The sequence below is a fragment of the Rattus rattus genome, chromosome 7 (assembly GCF_011064425.1).
Source record: "Rattus rattus isolate New Zealand chromosome 7, Rrattus_CSIRO_v1, whole genome shotgun sequence".
NCBI lineage: Eukaryota > Metazoa > Chordata > Mammalia > Rodentia > Muridae > Rattus > Rattus rattus.
In genome coordinates, this window is record NC_046160.1 from 104,772,478 (window position 1) to 104,798,310 (window position 25,833).

Sequence of the window (25,833 nt, forward strand, 5' to 3'; positions counted from 1 at the left end):
AAGAGATGTGTAACAGTCATTGTGTATGAGGTATGAAAAGAACTTCCAAGTGTCTCTTTTACACACACGGAATTACAGTCATGCTGTGTTTCAGGAATTAAAAGTGACCAGTGAGAATCTGGCATATTTTATGATCGAAGCTGTCTTCCGAACTAAATATAAGCTTACATTTAATGCCCCTTTTAGGTAAGAAAAATAAGTTCTGTTTTTTTTTTTTTTTTTTTTTTTTTTTAAACAGACTGTGAAGCCAACTTAGTCCATTTGTAGAATTAAGCTCCAAACCTAAATTTGAAAATATCAGATGGAGCCTTTCCCATCATGCACCATGATTTAGGACAGCAAATGGAGAAGAAGTTGAAAGAGTGTTTTGATCTTGAGCAATCCAGAACCAGAAGGGAAACATTTGGGAAACCTCTGTTGCAGAACGCCAATGTTTAAAAACATGGAGATATCTAGAAAAGCAGGCCCAAAGAAATGGCTTTGGAACTTCTTGGAATCTTGTACAGAGGGAGCAATAGAGATGGATTCTTAATAAACTTTCAGGGCTATTTTCTCCAGAATTTTACAAGTGACATGTGAGTACTGGGGCAAATTGTGCAACACTGATGCTGGCGGGTCTTTCTGGGTTTCTAATGGTCACCACAAACCACATACCAGTGCCATGATACAAGCAGAAAAGAGACAAGGAGGCTCAATAGCCAGGTGTGCCACATACTTCAGGCATGCTCAGTGTCAAGGGGCCTACTGAAGGCAGCCCCCCTCAGGATTTCCTGTGACCCACAGGTAGGTGCACACAGGAAACGGAGGTAGGCAGCCCCCAACATGGAGCAGCCGCAGCAGGTGTCGACTTAAACTTGAGTTATTCGGGGAAGACACCCGGTTGCGAGTCAGCGGTCCTCAGTTCCTTGAGGTGGGTCACTGTCACTGTACCCCACATTCCTTTGGGTTTTCCAAGTCCTCTCCCTCAAAGTCTGGCTTCAAACTCTTTTTTTGTTCAATTTCCACCTGCCAAAAGAAAAGACGAAGAAACTGTCAGGACTAAGGGGAAGCGAGAGGAGAAGCACCCCGGAGGTCCCTTGGGATTGCCCGGAATTTCGTGAATGTTCTGGGCATCTGCCACAGAGGAGCACCCACTCCTGAGTATCCCAGGATCCCCATGGAGGTGTGGCATTCCCCTTCTTCATGGTCCATCTGGAAAATTCTCATCCATCCTTTGTCTCACAGATTTGCTCAGATATTACCTTTGCTGCCCACTCAGGAGGGAGACCGAGTTTCCTCTGAGTATATCCGCTGTCCCTGTCTCCACTATTTCATAGGTTCACGGGATAAGGGCAAGATCTAGCTGACTTTATCCAATGGTGTGGGATTCTAGTAGGCAACTGACAATGGTTTAGAGAACCATTTGTAGTTGACCACTTAAGCACCTCCAGTTACTTCATTTTTTTAAAAAATGTCTCTAAACTAATATGTATTGGAACATTTATTGTTCTACTCTATCTCCTGCAAAATACTGTCCAGAAGTTGCTCTTTTGGCTGGAGAGATGGCTCAGTGGTTAAGAGCACTGACTGCTCTTCCTGAGGTCCTGAGTTCAGTCCCCAGCAACCACATGGTGGCTCACAACCATCTGTAATGGGATCCGACGCCCTCTTCTGCTGTGTCTGAAGTCAGCTACAGTGTTCTCACATAAATAAAATAAATAAATCTTCAAAAAGAAAAAAAAAAAAAGAAGTTGCTCTTTGGTTTTTTTTTTTTTTTTTTTTTTCCGGAGCTGGGAACCGAACCCAGGGCCTTGCGCTTCCTAGGTAAGCGCTCTACCACTGAGCTAAATCCCCAACCCCAGAAGTTGCTCTTTGAAAGTAACATGCTTTGGGCTGGAGAGATGGCTCAGTGGTTAAGTGCACTCACTGGATGCTCCTCTGGAGGGCCTGAGTTCAATTCCCAGCACCCACATGGTGGCACGCCACTGTTTGTGCATGCATGTGAGAGAATATCCACACACATTCAATACATAAATAAAATCCTTTTAAAGAGTAACACACCCTGACTACAGCCTCTGGTAAGTTGGGAAGGGACTCACTCCTTTGCACTTAGGGGTTCCATAAGTGCTTCTCATCACTGCACGGAATGTTAAGCCTCTCCCTTTAGAGGCAACAACTGAAGGTAGCTTACAGCCCATGGTTGTGGGGAACTGCTAGTTTTCCCCTGGCCACAAGATGGGGCATTCGTTCTTCTTGGTAGTTAAATAAATAGTTTTCCATGATACAACTAAGAAAATATTTAAAGGAATAATAAATTACATAAATCCGTGGGAATCATTATATGTAGGAAATTATCAAATGACTTTGCGAAACCTTTCGCCAGTGCCTTTCTCTTCCCTCTTCGGAGCTTGATCTACCAAACGTCTACCTCTGCGGGGAATTATCATTTTGGTGTGTTGTTAGCCCTTGCTTTATGGAGATCTGCCTATAATCTTCACAGGCAGGAAAACAGAACTCGAAGTTGGGTTGAGCTACAGGGAGGGATCCTGTCTTCAGACACCCCCGTTTCCCCCCAATAAAAGCAGCTCTCCAGCTTTGACTGCAGACACCTCCCACGTTCCCCATCCCATTGTCACTGTGAAAGGGCTTGGCTTTTAAGTTTGCCCTCTTACTGCCCAGCGCCTCACACCAAAACATTCATGATGTCAGGTATTACATTCTCATCAGCCCCTTAATTTTTTTTTTTTTTTTTTTTTTTTGCCTCTCTTCTTACTCACGAGAGATCATTTCATTAAAGTCAGAGCAGATTCATCCACAGCTGTGAATGTGAAGTGCCTTGATATAAGTTTTTTTTTTTTTTTTCCAGAGCTGGGGACTGAACCCAGGGCCAAGAGCTCTACCACTGAGCTAAATCCCCAACCCGTGCCTTGATATAAGAAACATTTGCTGGAAGGCACGAGGGGAAAGTGTGGGGCTAACAAACGGATGTGGAAACATGGGCCCAAAGCCCTCCTGAGGCTACCTTGTAGCTGTAGTGTGCGGAATAATTGACCCACTTCCTGACATCGGGCTTGTCTTCCACAGAGATGGATCTCACAGCTGCTTTGGAGGCAGACGTCGTGGGCATGCTGAACTCGACGTTTACATGATTGGCAAATCTGGAAGGCACTTCCCGGTCAGAGCCAAGTTCAAGGTGGCAAAAGAAACAGTGTGGGTGGCCAGAAGCTGTAATAGAAAGAAAGCATCCAGAGGTTGAGTTCTCTGAGGAAAAAATTAAAAAGGAAAGGAGGCTAAAGGGCCCCGCTGGTAATAATGGAGGGCTGCCGGCGCTGCACCTGCTCGCTGAGGGTCTAGTGATAAACTTCCCTGGGCGGACATCAGGCTCCGTGTGCCCCGGACCCTTTCATCCAGTGCCTCCTGGTAACCACAGCCTGGAATACCAGCATATTCTAACGGTCTGTGGAGGCTGGACAGATGGCTCAATGGTTAAGAACAATGGCTGGTCTTCCCAGGGGACCTAGTTTCGGTTCTCAGCACCCACAAGGCAGCTCTCAACGAAAAGTGAAAGCAAACAAAAAACAAATGGAAAACAAAACCCACAGTGTTTTTCTGACTGTTTAGGTCCCAGAGCTGTGCAGACAGCAGGAACACTGAGAGAGAGGCTTGACAGTGGAAGAAGGAGCAGCTGAGATTAGATTAGCACTTGGCACCTAATAAAACATCGGTGACAGCCGCCTGGAGCAAACTGCTTTCCTGTAAAAGATGAATTCCCCTAATAGCATTTTATATTTTCCGAGGTGCCTCGGGCATGTTTCTGTGGGTGGGTGACATATGAAAGTGACGGATTTATAGACAGCACACATGAAACCCGGGGACACAGTGCACTGGACCAATGCTCTCATCTGGCTGAGGGTTCTGTGCATAAAGCAAGCCGCCACGGGTCACAGCAAAAAGTCTTACAGCTGGGACTGTGGACCCCTTTGTCTGAGTCATAATTTCATGGTCCCCAAACATGGAGACCAGGTTGCAGGATGGCAGTGCGGAGATGAGACATGCGCGATGACTACAGATAAACCGTGATGTGGCTCTGACCGACGGTGTAACTCTTTCCTGCTCTCCGAGTCAACAATTTCAATTTCCTTTATTGCTCTGGGCAGGGTTTTCCCATCTCGGAGAATCAGGAGACACACACCCTCTCTCCGAGGAAATCACTCCAGAGTGAGGCATTTGTTTTTCACAGATGTAGCACAATTTAATGGTTATTTCTAAAGAATAAGGCTAGGATATTTAACTGAAAAATTTGCACTGACTTTTAGGAAAGGAACCAAAATCTCTCTCTCTCTCTCTCTCTCTCTCTCTCTCTCTCTCTCTCTCTCTCTCTCTCACACACACACACACACACACACTCTCTCTCTCTCACACAAACACACATAATCTCTCATTCACACACACACATCTCTCTCTCTCTCTCTCTCTCTCACACACACATGTCTCTCTGTCTCTGTCTCTGTCTCTCTCTCTCTCTCTCTCTCACACACACACACACACACACAAACTTGATGATATCTCAAAACACGTCTGTTCAATCTATTGTTTTGGGTGCCACGGACTAATCGCAGAGCTCTCGTTTGTCACTGATACTACGACTGTGCTTCACACTTAACAGTATTACCCAGTTTTGTTCTGAATGAGCTAGGTACTAATAACTCTATCTCATAAGTGAGAAAAATTAGGTTTCTCCAACATAGTTAAGTCGATTGCATGGGGTCACACCACCATTAAGCAGCAGCGCCAAGAATAAAATTCAGATCTCACTGACTCCAAACCAGGTCCTACATACATGTGAGCTGCTATGGAATGTGGTCACTACACTGTGGAAGGCCTCTTAACTCAGATAGGGACTTGAACATTTGTTTTTGTTTTTTCTAATTAGCTTTCTCTGACATTTCTGTCTGGAATACTGAGAAGTGGTTTCTCTGTTTAAAAGGCGACTTCCTTCTCTGACTGTATCAGAGCGAACTCACGGGAACTCTGAAAGCCAAATCTTGACCTGAATTCCTAGCCTCAGCTATTTAATGTGTAAGTGTGGTGGACAGGTGGGGCAAAGCCATTTTAAAATTTGAATAATTCAATTCATGGTTATAATAATAAGTACATCTTTAGGTTATTGGGTCTTTCTTGATGAAATTTAGCATTAAAAATCAGATTGATGTTACTACACAGTGGTGTCTCACTCCTTTAATCAAAGCAAGAAATTAACAGCTGGTACATCTTTAATTCCAGCACTTGGGAGGCAGAGACAGGGGCATTTCTGAGTTCGAGACCGGCCTGGTCTATAGAGTTCCAGGATAACCAGGGCTGCACAGAGAAACCCCGTCCCGACCTCCCTGAGGAAATCCTAATAAACTAATAACGAGTGTAATACACAAGCAGCCGTCACTTGGCTTCAGCCACTGAGCACTGTCTGCTGGGAAGCATTAGAGAACTGTTTGCTGTCTCTCTGCCCTCTGCCCATGGTCCGTTTCTTCTGGTGGCAATCCTTTATTCTCTCACCTCTCCAGCACTATCTGCCATCTTGATTGCTCTGGTCACTTGTCAACTTGAGCCAAGTTGCCCACGGACCAAAAATGACTGACACAAAAGTTGTCTCCATGGCTGTACCGAGGAGATGACCATTAGTTTCTGTGACTAGGGCTGTTTCAGAGCTTTCTTTTCTGATGTCTGATGTTTAACCTTTCCTCATTTCAATGACCCACTCATACCGAAGGCCTCTACTCCTACCCATTTAAGGTCAGCCTTGACTAAAATCCTCCTCGCAGTACTTTTGAGTATTTTAAGTCACTTTGATATCATTTGCATACATTGAGAAACTACACATCTGTGTTTCCAGGGTGCACATTATTTGAGGCGTGTACGTATTCCGCTCATGCATAAAGAGGAGCTGTGGTATGAAGAAGAGACCCTTGTGTGTGTTTTTGTGGTGTCAGGTGAGTAATGTCACCTGTCAGATCTTAGCCTCTCCTGAGGTCCCAAGCTTGAAAGCCCAGTCCTATCACACACAGTTCTCTCTTCCCCGTGGCTTTTGTGCCACAGGAGAACTCGGGGCTTCTCGTTTCCACTGTCAAGCGCGATGGGCCCCAGTGACTGAGGCAGCCAGCACATAAGCCCCGGGAGAAGAACCCAGTGCTGAGCAGGGGAGAGAGGAGACAGCCAGCACAGGGCCGAAGACTGTTTTAAAACCCAGCGTAGGAGCGGAGGGTGGCCGCCCCAGCCTCCAGCACAGAGGTCTGATTGTCTCCTCAGCTTGCATTGCCGCACCCAGTGTCTGACACAGAAGGCCGGGTGTTTGCCTTCTCCCCGGCAGCCGCAGTCCCTCTGTCTATCTCACTGAATTCCATTTGAGATATGATAATGCAACCAAATCCACACTTGTAGCATCTTACCCCGAACGCACTATAATAGGTTAGCAGAAGTACCGTAAGAAAGCAGCGGCGGGATTTGCCTCTGACTAGCTAATCCACTTTCCTTAACAGATGGGCACGCTTTATTGCAGACAAGAGAAGTGGTTTAAGGGCTTGTGGGATCACAGGCTCTTTGCGGGCCACTGAGGTCACATCGACGTACTCCAGAAATAAAGCCGTTAGCACGGTCTTGCTTTCTCAGTCAAGAAGTTTTGCTAGTAACTGCCTCCTGGGCTCTCCCAGACACGGTAGGGAAGCCGCTGGCTGTGAGCAGGACAGCTAGGCTGGGAAGTTTGTTTGTTCAAATCAAACACTCTTTATTTTTCTGTCTGCTGGAACTTCAGCCCTTTGGACCCTGGTATCCTGGCTACTTAATCTCTTTTCCATCACGAGTCCCAAAACCAAACTCTGGGTCTAATACACCATGACCAACAGGGGCTCGTTGCGGAAGGCTCAGCTCTCACACAGACTGTGCCTATGCCTGGATGTACACTGACTCTTTCACCTTCATCCAGGGGATTGTCGTTGGAAGGATTCCGCTTCAGAACCCACATGTTCTGGGACCTGGGAGTGAACTGCTTCTGGCACTAATACTAATACTTGCTCCTAGTGCTAATACTTCAATGAGTTCCAGAAGGAAAAACACTTCAACAGAACTTGTTGATGGTTGAACAAGTAAAATGTGAACACAGGGACCTGGATTTGGTGTCAGGTAAAAGAGGCAGGTGTGGGGGGTCTGCAGATAGTCCCGTGGCTGAGGTGGGCTGGAGACAAGGCCCAGAGGCCGAGTGCACTGGCTGCTCCTGCAGGGAACCTGGGTTTTATTCTTACCAACCTCTGTAATTTCAGTTCCGTGGGATCTGAAACCTTCTTCTGGCCTCTAAGGGCAATGCATGCACAGGGTGCACAGACATATATGTGTCCCAAAAGGCCATACATAAAATAGTAAAATAATTAAAACAACAGAATGCACGAACCATTGGTAGGGAAACAAAGACCGGCAGATCACTCAGCAGCCAAGCAAGCTGAACTTGGCAAATGGAGTTCCAGGCCAGTGAGAGAATCTTTCTCCCAAATGGGGTGGCCAGCGCCCTACCAATGGCATCTGATGACAGTCTCCGGCCTCTACACATATGTGCTTACACACACACACTCACACACACACACTCTCACACACACACACACACACACACACACTCACACACACACAGACACACAGACACACACACAGACACACACACACACAGACACACACACACACTCACACACACACACACACACACACACACTCACACACTCACACACACACTCTCACACACACACAGACACACACATTTGCAGACACACACACTCTCTCACACACACACTTACACACTCACACACTCACACACATTTGCACACACACACTCCTCACAGGGCCATAAACACACGCACGTAATACAGAAGCTGCCCTGGACAGCTATTTGGCCACAGAGCTGAGTAGTATAATAAATACTCCTTATGGGAGATGAGAATGGTAAGGCCGGGAAGAGATGACGTATACTAGGTCATCTTGGCTATTACTACACACGGACTTCTCTAGTCCCTTTTCCCCCCTCCCTATCACCACCACTTCTACCATACGACATAACCAAATGCTACACACTGGCCTAGTAGGCGGTGGAAGGTTGACCCCCACCTCAGTCTCAGTGGTTGTTTCCAGAGACGAGGATCCCTACCTACCTGAGTTCTTGTCTGGCAGCCGGTTTATCCTCCACACGATGGAGTTGAAGGCGTGCTCGTACTTGGCTGTTCCCAGAGTTACTCTCATGACCGGCTCCGAGCCAGAGGCGCCAGCGGAGCCAAAACTTGCCCCCCGGTTCACTTTGGCTTTCAAAGACTTTTCCCCTAGAACACTTTCCCTGCGGAAGTTTTTCACCCACTCACTGGGCACTGGGTAGCGGACCATTACGTTCTCACAGGGAACCTGAGTGAGAGGGTCACGGTTAGAAGAGAAGCCGGGAGACATCCTCAGCCAGCTCTGCACCTCCACTTCCGCCCGTTAATGCTCGCTGCTGTCCTGAGGGTGAAGGGCAAGGTCTTCTCGGCAAACACGGTCCTGAACCTCATTAGCTCGAACCGGCAGGCATCCAGAGGGTTGAACAGAATGACCCGGGAACTGTTAAACACGTCCTCATCCACGCACCCGTGGAAACGGCACTGGTGGAGCTTGATCCACTTGGTGGTGGTGGTGGGCATGATGTCCTGCCGGGAGACGATTTCGTTCCCTTTGATGAGGATGTCGTTGAGGCCCAAGCGGCACTCGGCGAGCCCAGAGAGGAAACTCAGTATGTGGATCCGTGTCAAGACGTGGTGCTGTAGGATCTGGTTGTCTCCTTTGCTTACTGTGCCGGAGAACTCATCTCGGATGTCCACTGTAATCTCCTCTTCGAGGTAGTTTAAGCCAACTGTGCTCAAGTCCATCGACTGTACTGGTAAATCCATGAGGCGGTCCTGAACCGCGTGGATGAAGCTCAGGAAGTCGTCGTAGTTGGTGGTGCCCAGTTTAATCACCTGTTCCCTTTCGGCTGCATGTGCCACAGCAGGTTTGGGCTGGTATTTCTTCTTCTCCTTGTAAGTGACCCGGTCTATCCTCAAGCTGTGGATCCTCCCATTCTCATCATAGTTTTGGAGCCGGGGTTCCGACACCTCGTGGCAGATCTCCAGCTTGAATTCCCGGAATGGTTTTTCTAGGCCTTGCTCGTAATACAGCTGCAAGTAACCACTGTCAGTCAGTTTGATGTAGATTGGTCCCCAGTGCCTAGAGGACATGATGTTTTTCTTCTCGGGGATTCTCAGCATCATTGGCCATCCATCCCTGGGCTGAGATAGCGCTGAGGTGGGTGAGGGTGCATCGGGTTCAACCGAGGCTGTGGGGTCGTCATCGGGCAGGGCTGCACTGCCAACGGGATCGGGATCATCAATTTGGAGTTGCTTGAGCTTTTCAATAGCGTCGGGGTGGGACTGGCTTTTGCCTGAATCATCAAAGCTGATGGCATCCTGGTAGATGACAATCAGAGAATCTCTTTGGCTTTTGCCCGCGGTACTGGAAATGGAACTGTTTTGGGAGCGCCGTTCCTGCTCTTCGAAGAAAGCACTGAACGGGTTGATGGGGGAGGGCTGTATGTCCTGGAGCGTCTCATTCAGGAAAGGATTGGTGGCCCTCCAGGGTGGGGCCTCCATGACAGAAGGTGGACGGTTTAAGGAGGAAATGTCCAGCTTCTGAACTTTGGATAAGTTCATCAGTGTGCTCTTGGGACGGTCTCTCTTAAATGACCCAGTTGAGTTGAAAGGTACGTCTGGGCCGGCAGTTGCAGCAGATGGAGCATTTGGCTTCTTTGGAGAGGGGACTGTTGGCGAAGGGCAGCCGACTTCATTGTCTTCAAAGGTGACCCAGCTAGGGAAACGAGCAGTGGTCACCGGTGGGACGGCAGGATGCCCATTCATGGCTGGACTGCCTGCCCACCAACTGATGGTCTCCATTTCTACTTCTTCATCTTCCTGGAGGGAGGAGGAATTGTCTGAAAGGGAAAGGAAAAGACATGAGGAGCTGCCCTGGGGAACCTCGGGGTTACGGGAAATTGAAATGGGGGAGGCAAAGGTTTATCTAGAACCCAGTGAGTTCCCAAGCAGCGTACCGTGTGTCTTGAGTGCATAGAGTTCCTTGTTTGCACACAAGTCTCGTGATTTTGCATGTGGCATGCTGGAGGTGCCACCACATTAAAGGCAGTAAGAGCATGATGGCTTTGTCAAAGCAGACGCACTACCATGTGAACAGATGGTTTCTGCACGTAGCTCTAAGGTGTGTGTTCTCAGTTTACAAACACTGAATGACTCTCCTGTGTGAAATGACTAAACTGATTCTTTAAAGAATAACTATATTCTTAAAAAACAAACCCTATAGTCTATCAGTCATAATACCCTGAGTATTTATCCTTAAAATAATTATGGCCTGTGATCCGTAAGTATGGATGACGACGTGTTGAGCACCCTTAATGTGCGTGTAATAAATTCATTCACATTAACAATTCGGTGACTGTCAGAACATGGCACAAGAATGGAGTCATGCGAGGGAAATTCTGAGTGCTTGGTAAGCAAACTCCAAGAAAACAAGACTCTTCTGACCTCAGTCCCCCAAAACGTGGAAATGTGTATTTGTCCTCCTCTCAGGTGTAGCGGATAGGAGGGAGTTTACTTCAGCTGTTGGTATTCATCGGCGTCTATGGAAAAACACATTTCTGCCATATGCATCTTGTCCTTATGATTATATACTCAGGAGAACTTTACTCATGTGACCTTTCTTAACCCTTGGAGTACATATACACTTGTGAGACTTTAGTCTGCCTCAATTTTAGGCACCATTTTCCCAGGCCCCTCTGCCTTTAGCGCAGTAAACTGGTGATGTCAGTTTACTTAAGCACACAGGGGAATATACCTAGCCGTGACAATGTTTACAAGTTTGTAGTAATATGAGGAAGAGCTCATGATATAATATCTATTTTTTTTCTAAAATTTCCACCTCTGGTTATATATACTTTATAATTTAAGAGGTTATTATAAATAAAATTCTACCCTGACGGGGCCCTAAAGGAAGGAAATAAAGGATTTGGGTTTTAATAAGAGAATGATCCAAACTCGTGTAGCCTTTAAGTCCCTAAGTATATGAAGAGGTGGTGGGAAGGAAGGCGGGCCACAGGCTTTTAGCAAATACTCCTCACTTTACCATCTGGATGAGGAAAGAAGCTTTGATATGGTGTAGCTCTATTTTTCTAGGCGAGTGCGTGTGTGTATGTGTATGTTTGTGTTTGTGTATGTGTGTGTGTGTATGTGTGTGTGCGCACGTGTGATGCCAGTCATTTGGGATCAACTTGAAACAGACACTTGGGTTTTATGACTGTCATGCACATCACATCCAACCGCACTGAACCAGCAAAGCTGCACACGACTGCACACATGATTGCACGTGGAAGGCATGGTTGGTGTGTTATCCATTCTTCCAAGGAATTTGTTCAAACTGATGGCAATTTCCTTAATTGAAAGGGTCATTTTGAAGGCCAGGCATGGTGGCATTTACCTGTAACTCTAGTACAAGGAGGCCAAGGAAGGAGGAGTGCCATACACTTGAAGGAGGACATAAACATCTCCTTCAGATGTGCTTTTGTAGACACAGAATTGGTTTATTTCCTGGGGGAAAGGGAGTCGGGAGGAACAGCTAAGCTTACCCTATGCATTTATGAATCGTTATTGTTTCTAAGGAAGGACAAGGGGAACATAGTGGCTTCCTGTACGATACACTTACTTCTTTGAAGCAGTCTCCCTCGGAGGAGTCGCAATGTGGCTGCTCCCTGTGAGACAGCATCCCCACCCATACAGTCCCTTGCTGGCTCTTGCTGTGGACATCCCTTCTGCCTTGAGCTCGTCCCTACCCACTGGCTAAAGACAAGCTGAGTCCTGTCCCTTTGGAGGGTGGCTTTCTGCCAAAATTGTTTATGTTCTTGCCAGGAGATTCCCTTCTGTTGGAAATCTTGTCCCCAAAATAGTCCTCTTCATCTCCTGAGACAAAAGTTAAAGACGGGGGTGGGGGATGGGGGTGGGGGTGGGTGGGGGGTGTTTGTCTCTATTGAAGATTATTTTCTTATAATAAATTCCTCTTCAAAACCAAGTTATTTAAAGTGCTAGATGTTAGGAACTGAAGCATTAGACTCGGTGTGTAATTTATTTTGGTGCTGAGAACTGAACTCAGGTTCATTCATGCTAGACGCTTTACCACTGGGCTACATCCCCAGTCCCCAGCACGCACGCACACACACACACACACACACACACACACACACACACACACACACACACACAAAATGTTTTTTTTTAAAGTAACTCAAGAATGCTTACATGAATTCACCTGAGAGAATAACAAGACAAGTTTGTCACAATGCAGAGGGGATGTTTAACATGCCAATGTTTAGATAACCGAAAAACTATAAACAATAAACATTTCAACAACAGAAAAACATTCTGTAAACTGCTAGACCCTTAAAATGGAACACCACGTCACCCTTGGAACAATGTTCAATGCAAGTTTATTCACAGGGAAGAAACTATGATGGGCTGTTGAGGGAATAAAGGCCCTATAATCTGAATTAGAACTGCTCATTTTTTTTTTTTTCTCTTTTTCTTTTTTTTGGAGCTGGGGACTGAACCCAGGGCCTTGCGTTTGCTAGGCAAGCGCTCTACCACTGAGCTAAATCCCCAACCCCGAACTGCTCATGTTTTAATTATGTCTTACTAAGCTATTAAACTTCAGGTACATCTTTAATGTGTGTGTGTCTCTCAGTTTTCCATCCATGGATTTAAGAAAATATTAATTCCTACCTGATAGGCCAAGATCGTAACAGTTGGTGGTTGCTCTCCCATTATTAACAGAAGAATATTTTCCCTTAAAAAGTAACTATGTGTCTAAAAACATTAGCTAAGCATTAGCAAGGGTATGGTATTTCATAACACTTTAAAGGCAAACGTGGAGCTCATGGAATAAAAGCAAGGTTAAAAAGAAACAAAAGCCCTCAAAAATAGTGTGATGATGCTTTCACAGAAACTTGGCTGGGGAGATGGCTCACTGAGCAGTGTGTCTGCCACACGAGTGTAGGGACCTGAGTTCAAATTCGGAGAGCCCGAAGTTCAGTAGCATGTGCCTGTAATGCCAGAGGGGGTTGGCAGTAGACTGTGGACCTTTCAGAGGAGACAGTTTTGCTATAGTGTGTGTTGAACAAGCCACAGTTAGTTTTTTCCCAGTCTAAAACAGGCAAAAGCTAGTATATTCTTGGATATGAATTTAACTATCACCCACAATTCCATTTATTAAAAAAAAAAAGTCAGCATTTGGTTTACTTACTCTCCCACTTGCTAGCTCAAACCTGCTTTTGGTATGATATGATTTGAGTGACTGCTAAAGCAGGGCCGCATTTGAAGAGTGATTCCCAATCCGTATAAACTGCAGGAGGATCGCTAAGGTCCAAGAGGTTTCTAATATCTTTACTGACACCATCTGAAGGGAAGCAGTGGATTCTTTCAAGGTTAAGAGTCCACAAGATTAAGTGACCCACTAGTGACCAAGCTGATGGCCTGTGGAGAGGGCAGGGAATTAACGGTCTCTATATTTAGAACTCAGTGGGCATCTTGCTACCCCCAGTTGTTAACCTAACTCATTAGTGTAATTTCTGCCATCATGCAGAAAACCTATTTGCAAGATGTCCACTGGCTTTGCTGGGAGAGATACGAGCCAAGAGTCTCTGCTGCAGGTTTTATTTAATATAACCCTCCTTAAGCTGTGTCTGATAAACACTCAGCACTAAAGTAGCCATATAGCAATCTGAGGTATGGAAAGAGGAGTGGAGGATTTCCTAGAGACAGCAAAACATAACCCTTTCATTTTGCTGAGAAGACCGTGTTTTGGTGGTTTGGTGGTTTGGAGAAAACTGCCCAGGGACTAAAGAGATGGCTCAGAGGTTAAAAGTTCAGTTCCTGCCGGTCACATGGCAACTCACAACCATATTCAACTTCAGTTCCCAGGGTTCTAACACCTCTCCTAGCTGCAGGTCCTGTGGTGCATATACATCTGTGCAGGCAAAATATGTATACACATAAAAATAGATATATCTTTTTTATCTTTATTAACTTGGGTATTTCTTATTTACATTTTGATTGTTATTCCCCTTCCCGGTTTCCGGGCCAACATCCCCCTAACTCCTCTTCCTTCCTTTCTATAAGGGCTTCTCCTCCCCATCCTCCCCCCATTACCACCCTCCCCCCCAAAATAGATATATCTTAAAGAGACAACTGCCTTACCAGTGAGATTAGAAGTCATTTTGCTTTCCATTTTCATCTGTCATTACTCCTTTACTGTTTGGTCTGAAAAATCTGATTAACGTTCTCCATTTGACAATGGCAAGAGTTATGCTTCCATAAACTTAGGGGCTTTGTCCAGTTTGGGAGAAAGACGGTAATTAAACAAAGGCTGACATCTCTTCATACAGAAGTCCCTGGGCAGAAGGTCACCCCAAATGCGTGAGGGTGTAAGGGCAAAAGTTACTCAAATGAACTTCCCAAAGGAGCTTCTAGCTTTATGAAGTACAGGGAGATATTCAACTCCGCGATTCGAATCTTTCTGCCTGTCCTAAGTTCTGTCCAGGACTGAGGATGCTGTCATGCTGGTAAGGATACCTGGACAGACATTTCCTGAAGCAGGAAGCAAATGTATTGATCTGCCACCCAGCGCTTAGTTAGCAGACCATGCATCAACACAAACCTTGGTGTTTACCAGGGACCTTCTTCGAATGGTGGGCACGGCTTTTCTGTCAGTTTCCTTCTCTGCTTATTAAGAGGGCGTCGGCATTTGAAGTCTGCTCAGGAATATTCCCCTTTCTAGCAAGCTGTTAATGTGTATCCTTACATATGGCCAGGGATTGATCTTTTCTCTGGAGTTCCAAACTTTGGCCTCTGTTTGATCATGGAGCACTTTTCCACAATGAGACAATTCAATGAGAAATTTCTGTAGTATTTCGTCTTGTCCTCTAACAAGTAAACTTCAGTCAATCTGGGCATACTAGTTCCCTGCCTTAATATCCATTTTCTTTTCTAAGTTTCTCCCACTGTCTTAGATAAAAGCTCCATTTTCTAGTTCACAGAGCCGTGCCATAACATCTTGCTGTAGCCAGTAGGACCAACTTTAGTTACCCAGTAGGGCGTCACCACCCGGAGTTAGGGATTCTGTAAAAGTGGACCGTGTTTCGTGGCTTGAGAACTTCAGAGAAGTCACTGTAAGAGGCAATGCAGAGTACAGGAGGGAAAGAGGCTCTCCATCTTGACAGACCGAAGACAGTTCTTTGCCTAGAAGCTACCAGGACTGGGGCTCAGGCACACTGTTTCCCGGAAGAGCACTGGTGAATCCCTGGAAGCAGCCAGACTATAGTGCCCGTGCTCTGAATGGAGCAGGTGAATCATTAAAGCTGAATGCTCCCTCCAAACAAGTCTCACTCATGCGCTCACACATCCTCAGACCCTCTCCTCTTTACCGTGTGATGATGAACGTATGCCAGTAACAATGCAGGGCATCTATAGGTGCCAAGTAATGCCTAGATACCCAAGGTAAGTTCCAGGAAGTTAGTAAAGATTAGGGTCGATCAGTATACACTAAGGGAACTGAATCCCGATCTTACATTGTTCAGTGGTATCAGTTTCTAATAGTATCCTCTCTCTCCCATGAGCAGGTAAAATTAAGTTTAGTGTAATCATAAGACAATTATAAATCCTGGGATTGCTCAGCAACTAAAGACACACCACACTATCACCTTTACGACCCGTGAATTACGGTAGTTACATTATAAAAAAGAACGGATGTACAGAGGACTGGGACAACCAAAGCGCTTCGTTCATTACCTCCCTGGTTATGTGAGCAAGTAATAAAAGCCAAGCTACTCCTCAGGGATGATGCCATAGTGACCACATGTCACAGGACCAAGAGCTTGAAGACTGTTATGAGGTCAGAGCCTGTTCCCCAAACCTGAGTGAAATGGAGATTTCAAGTCTCATCAGGGCCTCTGCCCATAACACGGTACTGTCTCATGTACCTCTTAGCCCGCTAATGTCCTATCATCAGTATAAACCCCTAAGAGCTGGTACTTAACCATCCTTTTCATACCTAGTACTTCTTACGTGTGCATGAAAGAGTGCATGCATGTGGAAGATGGGGTCAACCTCAGCTATCACCCATTACCTGTGATCCTCATTATCTTAAAATAGTCTTTCACTGGCCGGGAACTTAACCAAGTAGGCAAGGCTGACTGGAGAGCAAATCCCAGGATCTGACTGTCTCCAGCTCCCTAGCACTGGGGTTACAAGTGTGTACCACCATGCTGGTATCCATCCATCCATCCATCCATCCATCCATCCATCCATCCATCCATCCATCCATCCATCCATCCATCCATCCATCCATCCATCCATCCATCCATCCATCCATCCATCCATCCATCCATCCACCTGTCCATCCGTCCATCCAACCGCCCACCCACCTACTATCGAATGTGAGTTTTGGCAACCATCAGGTCCTCGTGCTTGCCTGGTAAGCACTCCATCACTTGACTTCCTACCCCAGCCTTCACACGTGGTACTTCTATGTATATTTCCATTGTGTAAGCTTTGGTGATGGGGATTTCTGATGCATCAAAGTTAATTCTGTCAATTTGTTTGGGATGTGGTGGAAAGGAGAGTTAATTGCAGCGCTGGGAGCTGCACACATTATCACACATGCTTGTGCACATATGTGTGGGGATGAGAGAACAGACATTCTGAGTCTGGGTAACTTCTACTTACTGACCTTGGAAGCTATAATATAGTTTCCCAAAGGAATTCCAGAAGTCTTGACTGGGGCCCAACATCCTCCATAAGAAGGTTGGCTGTAAGTCCTATATGCTGGAAGGATCTCTACAGATTCAGTCTCCTGTGTTACCCCAAACTCACTTCTCATGTTGGTTTTCGAACAACAATATTGGCAACAACAAAATAACCAAACATCTCTCATGTATGCAGCAGGCCATTTCTTTTCAACTGGATTTGGATGGCATAATTTGTTCATTTGTCTAGCCCTCTTTTACCAAGATCAGAAGAGACAATAATCTTATAGAAAGTGATTGAAAAGAATAATAGGGGCTAGACCAACGGATTCAGTGGTTAAAGAGTACTTTCTGCTCCTGCGGAGAACCTGGCTTTATTTCTTAGCACACACGTGGCATTTCACAACTGCCGTGACTCATCTTAGGGGGTCTGCTGTCTACTTTTGACCTCTGAGAGCATCGGACACACATGTGGTCCACAAACATACACACAGGCAAAACACTCACATAAAATAATAAATTAACCTTAAAAAAAAATTAAACCTGTGAACATATCAAGACCTTAGACAGGGAACAAACCAACCTCTAACAATTCAATGGATTTATTCAGCAGGGGAGGCTTAGGTGTATTTCTAAATCTCTCAAAATTTCTGACCAACTGCATTAAGAAGATCTGAGAAAACAGTGCTAAACTCTTTCCAGATGGTGCACTTGTGTAACACTCTTCCTGACCTGCTACCACACTCACACTTTGTAGCAGATATATACAAGTGTTTCCTGGGTGAGAACAGGTCAAGAGGGAGAGGCTGCCTTAAAGGGGATTTGTATTAATGTCTGACCGAGTTCTTGAGCCCATGCTGGGCTCTACTAACAACTTTGAGCCATCCTAGGAATATTCCTCAGTCCCCCGTAAACATCCGCATCCTCAGTCCCCCGTCCGCATCCTCAGTCCCCCGTAAACTTCCGCATCAACCATTAATGTGGCTAGTTTAAAGAGTTTTACTAAGGACAGTGAAATGAAGAATGGCTGGCCTGGCATGGCCTGGCAGTATGTGCCTTTAATTCCAGCACTCGGGAGGACAGAGGCAGGTGGCTATCTATGAGTTCAAGGCCAGCCTGGTCTACATAGTGAGTTCCAGGACAGTCATGGCCATGTAGACAGAGACTCTGTCTCAAGATACAAAAACAAAGAAATGAAAAAAAAAAAAAAAAAAATGTCTGGCCCGTGGGGCTGGGAAAATGGCATAGTTGGTAAAATACCTGCCAGGCGAGCATGAGGCTCTGAGTTTTCTCTATTAGTCAAACAGAAGGGAGAGGAGAGGGGAGGTTGCTTCTGTTGTTGTCGTTGTAGCTGTGTGTTTTATTTTTGGAGGGAGGCTGCAAGGTGGGGGTGTATGGTGCTAATTCACAAAGAATCAATAAAAAGTTAAAAAAAAACAAAAACAAAAACAAAACACAACAAAACTGAGAAGTTTCTCAGCCGTCCCTGGGACACTGAGGAGAAGTTTCTCAGCCGCCCTGGGACACTGAGGAGAAGTTTCTCAGCCGCCCTGGGACATGGAGGCTGAACTTGGGCTACTTCAGGGTTCTTTTTCCTTCCATCCTTCTCCACCCTTTCCCCATCCCTTCAACTCCACAACACTGTATAGAAGAGGGGAAAGGATAGAAAGGAAAGGGGCAAAATTATCAGTATACTACTTCCTGTTGATCACAGCCATTGAGTTCCCTGGGCAAGTTTGATCTTCACTGTCAGGATATCTAATTTCTTTTTCTTACTACTTCTTCACATGTGACTACTTAACAAACCATGACCAACAGCAACCAACCAACGACCCACCGTGCCTTTCAGGGCCCTAGCATTAATATACTAATGTATACTCTGAAAAGTCCCCAGAGTTCTAAATGTCACACAACACATAAACCGTATGCCACTGGCAAAATCACAGTCCTGCATGAGGGGAGTCCCAGTCAGCTGCATGGACAATCTGAGGCAGCCCCATATCCCGCACCCGGGATTAAAATGAAAGCCCAGTCCTACTTCTGTGGTTTTGTTTTTTTAAAGAAACCAAAGTTCTCACTGCAGACACCAAAAGAGGCCAGGGATTCTTTCTATGTCTACCCATGGTCTGGGTCCATCTGACCATGAGCGCAGTCCTGTGATACTCTCATTAATAACTGACATTATGTACTACAAGTGGAAATTTGAAAAAGTTTGTCCGTATGGGTTCATGTATGTTTGGGGGGCACATTTAATGTTTTCCCAGCACTTGAGACCCTGAGACCTATTGTGTGAGTGACCTTCCAGGGCATGGAAGAGAACGGACAGAACAGCCAGTCAACTGGCAGGCTCCATGAGCAAGTCCTCAGTGGGACCAGCTGAACCTCTCGCACAGTGGGATGCCCAAGCCCTGTCTAGAATGCTGATTTACAGCAGTGTGAGGTGAACAAGTGACCACTTCGGGCCCCTAGATTTGGGGGTATTCTGTGACAAAGCATAAGTGACATTTTCTAAAACCTGAGTGTCCCGCTTTCCTTCTTGTTTTACACATTACTATGTCCTTAGAACAAATTATTATTATTTTTGGTTTAGTTGAGTGGGCTTCTATTCCTTGTCACCCAAGCTCCTCAGCAGCAAAGTCACAGGTAGATGACAAGATGGGGTCTGTGGGGTCTGTGGGGTGTGTGGGTAGATAGGCATTGGTAGATAGAACCCTTCAGACCTGTCTGGCTGCTGGCAAAACCATTTCAGCTCCATTATTCTTCTTAACTGATGCTCACACTGTCCACAAGGTGATGGAACAGTTCTACAACACAGAGACAAGCCTCTAACTCTAAGTAATGAGCTGTCATTGTACCAGAGAGTCTTTCTGGGACAAGAAATTCAACGCCTTTGGCCTGGGTGAACCTAAGCTGAAGTGTGTGTGTGTGTGCGTGTGTGCGTGTGTGTGTGATGTGAAAATACCATATATGTGGTAAACATTAGGTAAGCATTTGGTATTATTTGTTGTTTTGACTGTGAACTTTTGGGAGAAGTCTTGGTGAGAGATCTTTCAGATTAGAGATTTGGCACTGTAGGGCCTTTGGTAAAGCCATAGAACAGAAGATTTGTGTTTAGTCTCAGCTCTGCTAAGAGCTCTTCTGCTAAGTGTAGAATAATTGGAAGGCACACACAGATACAGACATACATACAGACAATGAAGAACACCCAAATCATGCCACTGCTTGTGATGACTGATGTCGCACTGCAGGCGGTGTGTTATAGTAAAGCTGTATATTCCATATACAAACATCCAGAAACACACATGTGGGACATATTCTGCAAGTGGAGTTTTAGTCTGCTTGCTAGGCATGGTGGTGATGTTTCTATAAGCCCACCATTTAGGAAATAGAAGTACCATTATAAGGTCAGCTTCAGCTACAGGCCAAGTTCAAGGCCAGCCTGTGTACTACATGAGATCCTGTCTCAAAAATCAAAATGAAATAAATACTGGATGGAATTTTTTGCGGGACAACATTTAAAAGAACAAGCCATGCAAAGACAGAATAGAAAGGAGCTGCTGGTGGTGTCTAGCAGACACATTGGGTCTACTGAAGAGAGTGGAGGCTAGACCACTCAAATATCAATTCTGGTACATATGTGCAGTATTTGGCCTCCTCAGTGGGATCACGCAGGATATAGAAAAGTAGGATCCTGGGTAAAGGATAAATGATGTGGACGGGCTGGTTTAATGAAGGATATTTGAATCCTGCTGACATTGAAAGGCAGGAGCTTACGTACGCAGAGGTGAGGACATGCAGTCAGGCCGCTGTTTTCCAATCTAAAGCGTCTCGCCCAGCTGTGACGCACTGTGAAATGCTGACTGACTATTGCCTTCTACTCTTTAAAACAGTAGCCGTGTGCTCTACACTGGGGCATTGCTAGGGACCATCTTGACTCTCCTTTGCAGCTAAACGTGCAGTAGCGCACTAGGTGGTATCTGTTGCCTCACCTTTGCACATGTGACAGAGTCAAGCTGAGCCTAACAGCACCTGCAGCTAGGTATTCTGTGAGACCCGGGGCATGGCCTATTATAACCGTGTTCTAGGAATGGGGACACTAAGGCCTCCATGGAGGTTCAGTGATCAGCTAAAGTCACACAAGGAGAGAGGCTAAGATCTGAGACAAGAAGGAATGACATTGCATGTGGCCTCTGTAACCTCGTATACACGGTGTTGGGGCTACAATTTAGTGTCACCAGGACTGGCCAACCTCAAGCCACTTTCTTGCTTTCTTTCATGGGGGAGGATGAAGGGAGATGCTGAGTGCTGGGACGGCAGCTGTGCACCCCCACTTCTGCATCTCTCTTGATTTCCGAGGTCTCAGTCTTCTACTTTAATAGAGAATCTAACTTTTGCACTGCAAAAACTGATACAAGGCCCAAGTGGGACATATGGAAATTCCATTGAAAACCAAAACAGGTTGTTTTGCTCTTTCTTTTAATTAAAGATTTATTTTATATACAGTAGTGTTTTGGTTGCCCATGTGGATGTGCACCACATGCATGCCTTGTACCCACAGAAGCCAGAAGAGGGTATCTGATCTCCTGGAACTAGACCTATAGGCAATTGCGAGCAGAGTCAGTGTTCTTAACCACTGAGCCATCTTTCCAGTGCCTTCTGCCCCCTTGAAACAAGGTGTCATTATGTAGCCCAGGCTAGATTTAAATTGGAGAGTCTCCTTCCTTAGCCCCCTAGTGCTAAAAGAACAGATGTGCATCCATACAGGAAGCTGGACAATCTTTTAGCTTAAGAATATTTCTAGCTGGGCTGGAGAGATGCTCAGTGGTTAAGAGCACTGACTGCTCTTCCAGGGGTCCTGAGTTCAATTCCCAGCAACCACATGGTGGCTCACAACCATCTGTAATAAGATCTGATGCCTTCTTCTGGTATGTCTGAAGATAGCTACAGTGTACTCATATATAATAAATAAATAAATAAATCTTTTAAAAAAAAGAATGTTTGTAGCCTTAATAATCAATACAAGATGATAAGCCAGGAACTGGTGGTGCATGTTTTCAATCCCAGAACTGGGAAGGCAGACGCAAGTGGATCTCTAAGTTTGAGTCTGGCCTGGTCTACAGAGCGAGTCCCAGAATAGCCAGGGCTACACAGAGAACCCTTGTCTTGAAAAACAAAAAACAAAAAACCTAAATGACAAAAAAAAAAAAAAGTTCATTGCAATATATACTAAATATTGAGACCATCTCAATAAATGCAGAAAATGATCTATCTATCCAGGATATTTCATTAAAAAGGAAAAAGTAGTAATGTTATTTGGACAGGACTGTGACTTTGGCCCAATGGTGGGGACATTAGAGCCATGGACAAAACCCCCTGGAACTGCTATCAAGGAAGAGACACTTCCCTTTGGGAAGGAAATGAGCGATAAAGGATTGATGGCTCTCTAGAGAATGAGTTCCTAGTCTACAAAGGCAAAGAGCAGCAGCTGTAAGTAAGAGCTTAATGCCTGTCTCCTGTCTCCATTCTCCATACCACCCAAAGTCCAGTGTGAGAGAGGTGTCCACCTCAGATTCCGAAAGCCTCGACGGCTAAAACCCCATAATCTCAAAGGCAGACTTAGAAAGTCACCACCGGGAAAGTCACTGTGAACTCGGGCAAGCGGAGTTAAGTCCTGATCTACACCTGGTCACAGCACACATCGGCATGCTCGGCCAAGGAGAAGTTAGAGAAAAGCCCACTGCCCTTCGCTGTTGTGAGAGTGTCATCCAGGAAATCAACAGTGACTGCCAGCTTTGAGATTCCCTGCCCAAGCTACAGACTGACAACACTGTGGACTGAGCAGAGGCTGTCGGAACTGAGTGGTTTATGAGAGAGTTGGAGTAGAGAGAACAGCAGACGCCCCCTTAAGTAGCCACTCAGAAGCGTTTGCCTCCCAGCTCACAGCAAGGCTCATCTTAACCAGCGTGTGGTACCCATCTTAAGCCATTCAGAGGGAGCCAGCCTAGTAAGGTAGGAACAAAATAGCACAGCTTTCTCCGTACAGGAGGACTCTTCCTGCGGAGACTCAGGTGCACCTAAGATTTTAATATAGATTGCAGCAGCATTGGTGTGGTGCACCTATGATGGCACAGCAGGCTACCACTGCTGAATACTTAAGTGTTTCTAAGATACGAGCTCAGAATCTGTAAATGAGGTCTACCTGGCTCTTTACTGACCTTGTCAAACAAGAACCAGGAACATGCCCACGATGCCAACACCCATGGTGCCAGCCTCTACCAGGCACATAGTTCTGCATATGTGCGGCTGACAAACTGATGGCAGATGGGCGTTTCCGTGATTGAATCAGCAGAGCAAATACCTCACATGGCTCTGTGAGGTACAGGAGACACAGAAGAGAATGGGACCTTGTACTGTGCCATGAACAGGCCGTGCGTGAGGGCTGGTGCCATTTAGCCAAAGGGCTCCCACTTATAGAAGGGACATCGTTCGGCAATTATAATTAAAATCAGGCACGGCCAGCAATGTCTCTGAGTGAGTGGGAACAAGGAGACATAGGTTATGAGCTGACGGCTTCCGTTGGAGACCTGCTGAGTCAAATGGCTTTTAGCCTGCTTATATGGAATGCTATTCTGAGAGGAGACTTAAATGAGGTGCGAGTGTGAGGTGATATGTACCAAGCAGAGACTGTAGAGAGAAAAAGAAGAAAAGGAAAATGGCAGCTTGCAGAAGAAACACATGCACTTCATTTCCAGACTACAAACAAGTTGAAGGTAAAGGCTGTAGCATTTCATTTTTATGCTGTTTTTATTCATTATTATTAGGATCTAAGATATTGCCTAGCACCCGGCAAATAGGCGCTGGGTCAGGGTCTGGGTTCCTTTGCAGGTGCGTCTGTGAGTAAACGCAGGAAAAGGAAGTCAGTGTGGCGTGCTGGTGTGGGGACAAGCCTCACACCACGGTACAGATAAGCAGAAGTGCCCTTTGCCCCAGTGCTTGAGTCATTGCGCCACCAAAACCAACATACTGTGACAGGTCCATTCACAATGACACGAGGTCATTCCACGGGAAGCCCCAGGAGAGGCTTCAAATCTCAACACGGGGAAGATCTGTCCCAGTTTGTCACTGTTCCCAGTGAGTGGATGAGGTAGCAAGAACTGCTATGGCGCTCGGACTTAACTCATCCTCAGGACCATGAGGAGGGGGTTCGTGGTCTACAGGCAAAGAAAAAAAAAAAGCTTAGGTAACTTGTCTTTGGGCAAAACATTTCTAATCAGTTTCCAAACCATCCTCTTCAGTGACTTGAAGTAGAACATACAGAGAAAGGTGCACAGGGACGCACAGGGACACTAGGACTGTAAGCATTCATATCCCCTGCACTCTGTGAGAAGCAGGAGCTCTTACGCTTCCTTCAGTTAGTGTCCTGATGGGTGAATGCTAACCTACTGACCTACTTCATCAGCTTTATTCAGCGCAGTTAACCTGTAGCAATTGCTCCTTGTGTTAAATTTGCATTTTTCTATTTTTTTTTTTAAAGATTCATTTAGTCTCTGCCTGCCTGCCTGCCTGTCTGTGCGTGTGTGTGTGCGTGCGTGCGTGCGTGCGTGTGTGTGTGTGTGTGAGAGAGAGAGTTTCTGCGCACCACGTGAGTGCAGGTGCCCTTGGAGGAGGTGCATTTTAATTCCCTGGAGTTGGAGTTAGAGGTGGTTGTGAGCCTCCAAACTCGGGTGCTGGGAACCAAACTCAAGTCGTCTTCAAGAGCAGCAAATGGTCTTAGCTGCTGGACAATCTCTCAAGCTCCAAATTCATATTTTTCTTGCTAATGATCTGGAACTTCCCAGTGCTTTCTTATAGAGGCCACTGCTCGTTACTTGACTCATCTCTACTGACGATGATTCGAACCTCACCTTAAGCCCAGCCTGGTTTACAGAGCTCATCCTGTTTTACCTCCCGAGTGCTGGCATCAAGGACCTAGAGCACTGTGCCTGGCTTTTCTGTTTGGAAACATTTTATTAAAACACCAAGCACACGGAAAAGAACAGAAATCCTGTCTATGTTTAAAGCTTGATGCATTTTTGCAAAGACATTAACAGATCCAAGGCCAGAGCATAGCCAGCACCCAGGGCGATTTCACTTTGTCGCCCACCCCCACCCCCGTCCCCATTCCTCCTACCAACTCCCCCTTCTCATAATCACTACGACGACTACTACAGTAGCTCACAAACTCATTTGAGTTCACGAGAGTCATTCAGGCTGTTGCGTGCACTATATGAACGTTTCTATATCGTATTCAAATGCATCAATGTGACAGTTTATCCTCTGGAATGTTTGCAGATATTTGGGCAATTATAGCTGGTGCCCCACTGCACATTCTTGTACATACTTCGGTACCCATGAGGATGCATTATTTGAGTTACTAGACAGGACCGTCCCGTCATCCAGTAAGCAAGGTCACTGCCTCTTAGGCTTCCACCCACAGTGTCTAAGCGCTCTGCTGGTCTTTATCTCTGCTCACACTCGGTACTGCCTGGGGTTCTCACTCTAACTGTGATGGCGCCCGTGCAGTCTGTTCTATAGTAGACTGACTTGCCTTTCGTTGATAGCTGAGGAGGGTTGCATGGCACCTTGGTGCATGTTTACTGGTTATCTGGCTGTCCTCTTTTATGATACACTTCTTAAAATAATATTTATTATGGTGAGAGGGTAGGCTTGTGGGGCAGGCACCCCATGGTATGCATGTGGAGGTCTCTGGGGAGTTGGGTCTCTCCTTTCTTTTCGCAGGATCTGGGGATTGAACTCAGGTCACCAGGCATCCGCGACAAGCCCCTTTTCCTGGTGAGCCGTCTTGCCAGCCCACGGACGTTATCTCTATACGGCTCTTGTTTGTGGTTGGCTAACTTCTTGCAGAAGGTTGTTTATGTTGTGCACGTGAGCAGTTTGTTAGACATGCTTATCGGCAACAGTCCTTC

At 46.0% G+C, this 25,833-nt stretch overlaps 1 protein-coding gene across 1 annotated transcript in view; it reads right to left on the reverse strand.

The window, feature by feature from the left end:
• Window positions 1-240: 240 nt before the first annotated feature.
• The window catches only part of Ston2 (stonin 2), a 105,338-nt gene continuing 79,745 nt past the window's right edge, over window positions 241-25,833 (reverse strand). The window contains 4 exon segments of the mRNA XM_032908231.1: window positions 241-1,005; window positions 3,002-3,204; window positions 8,163-8,477; window positions 8,480-10,000. Of these exon segments, the coding sequence (XP_032764122.1) occupies window positions 922-1,005; window positions 3,002-3,204; window positions 8,163-8,477; window positions 8,480-10,000 (2,123 nt within the window). The 3' untranslated portion in view covers window positions 241-921.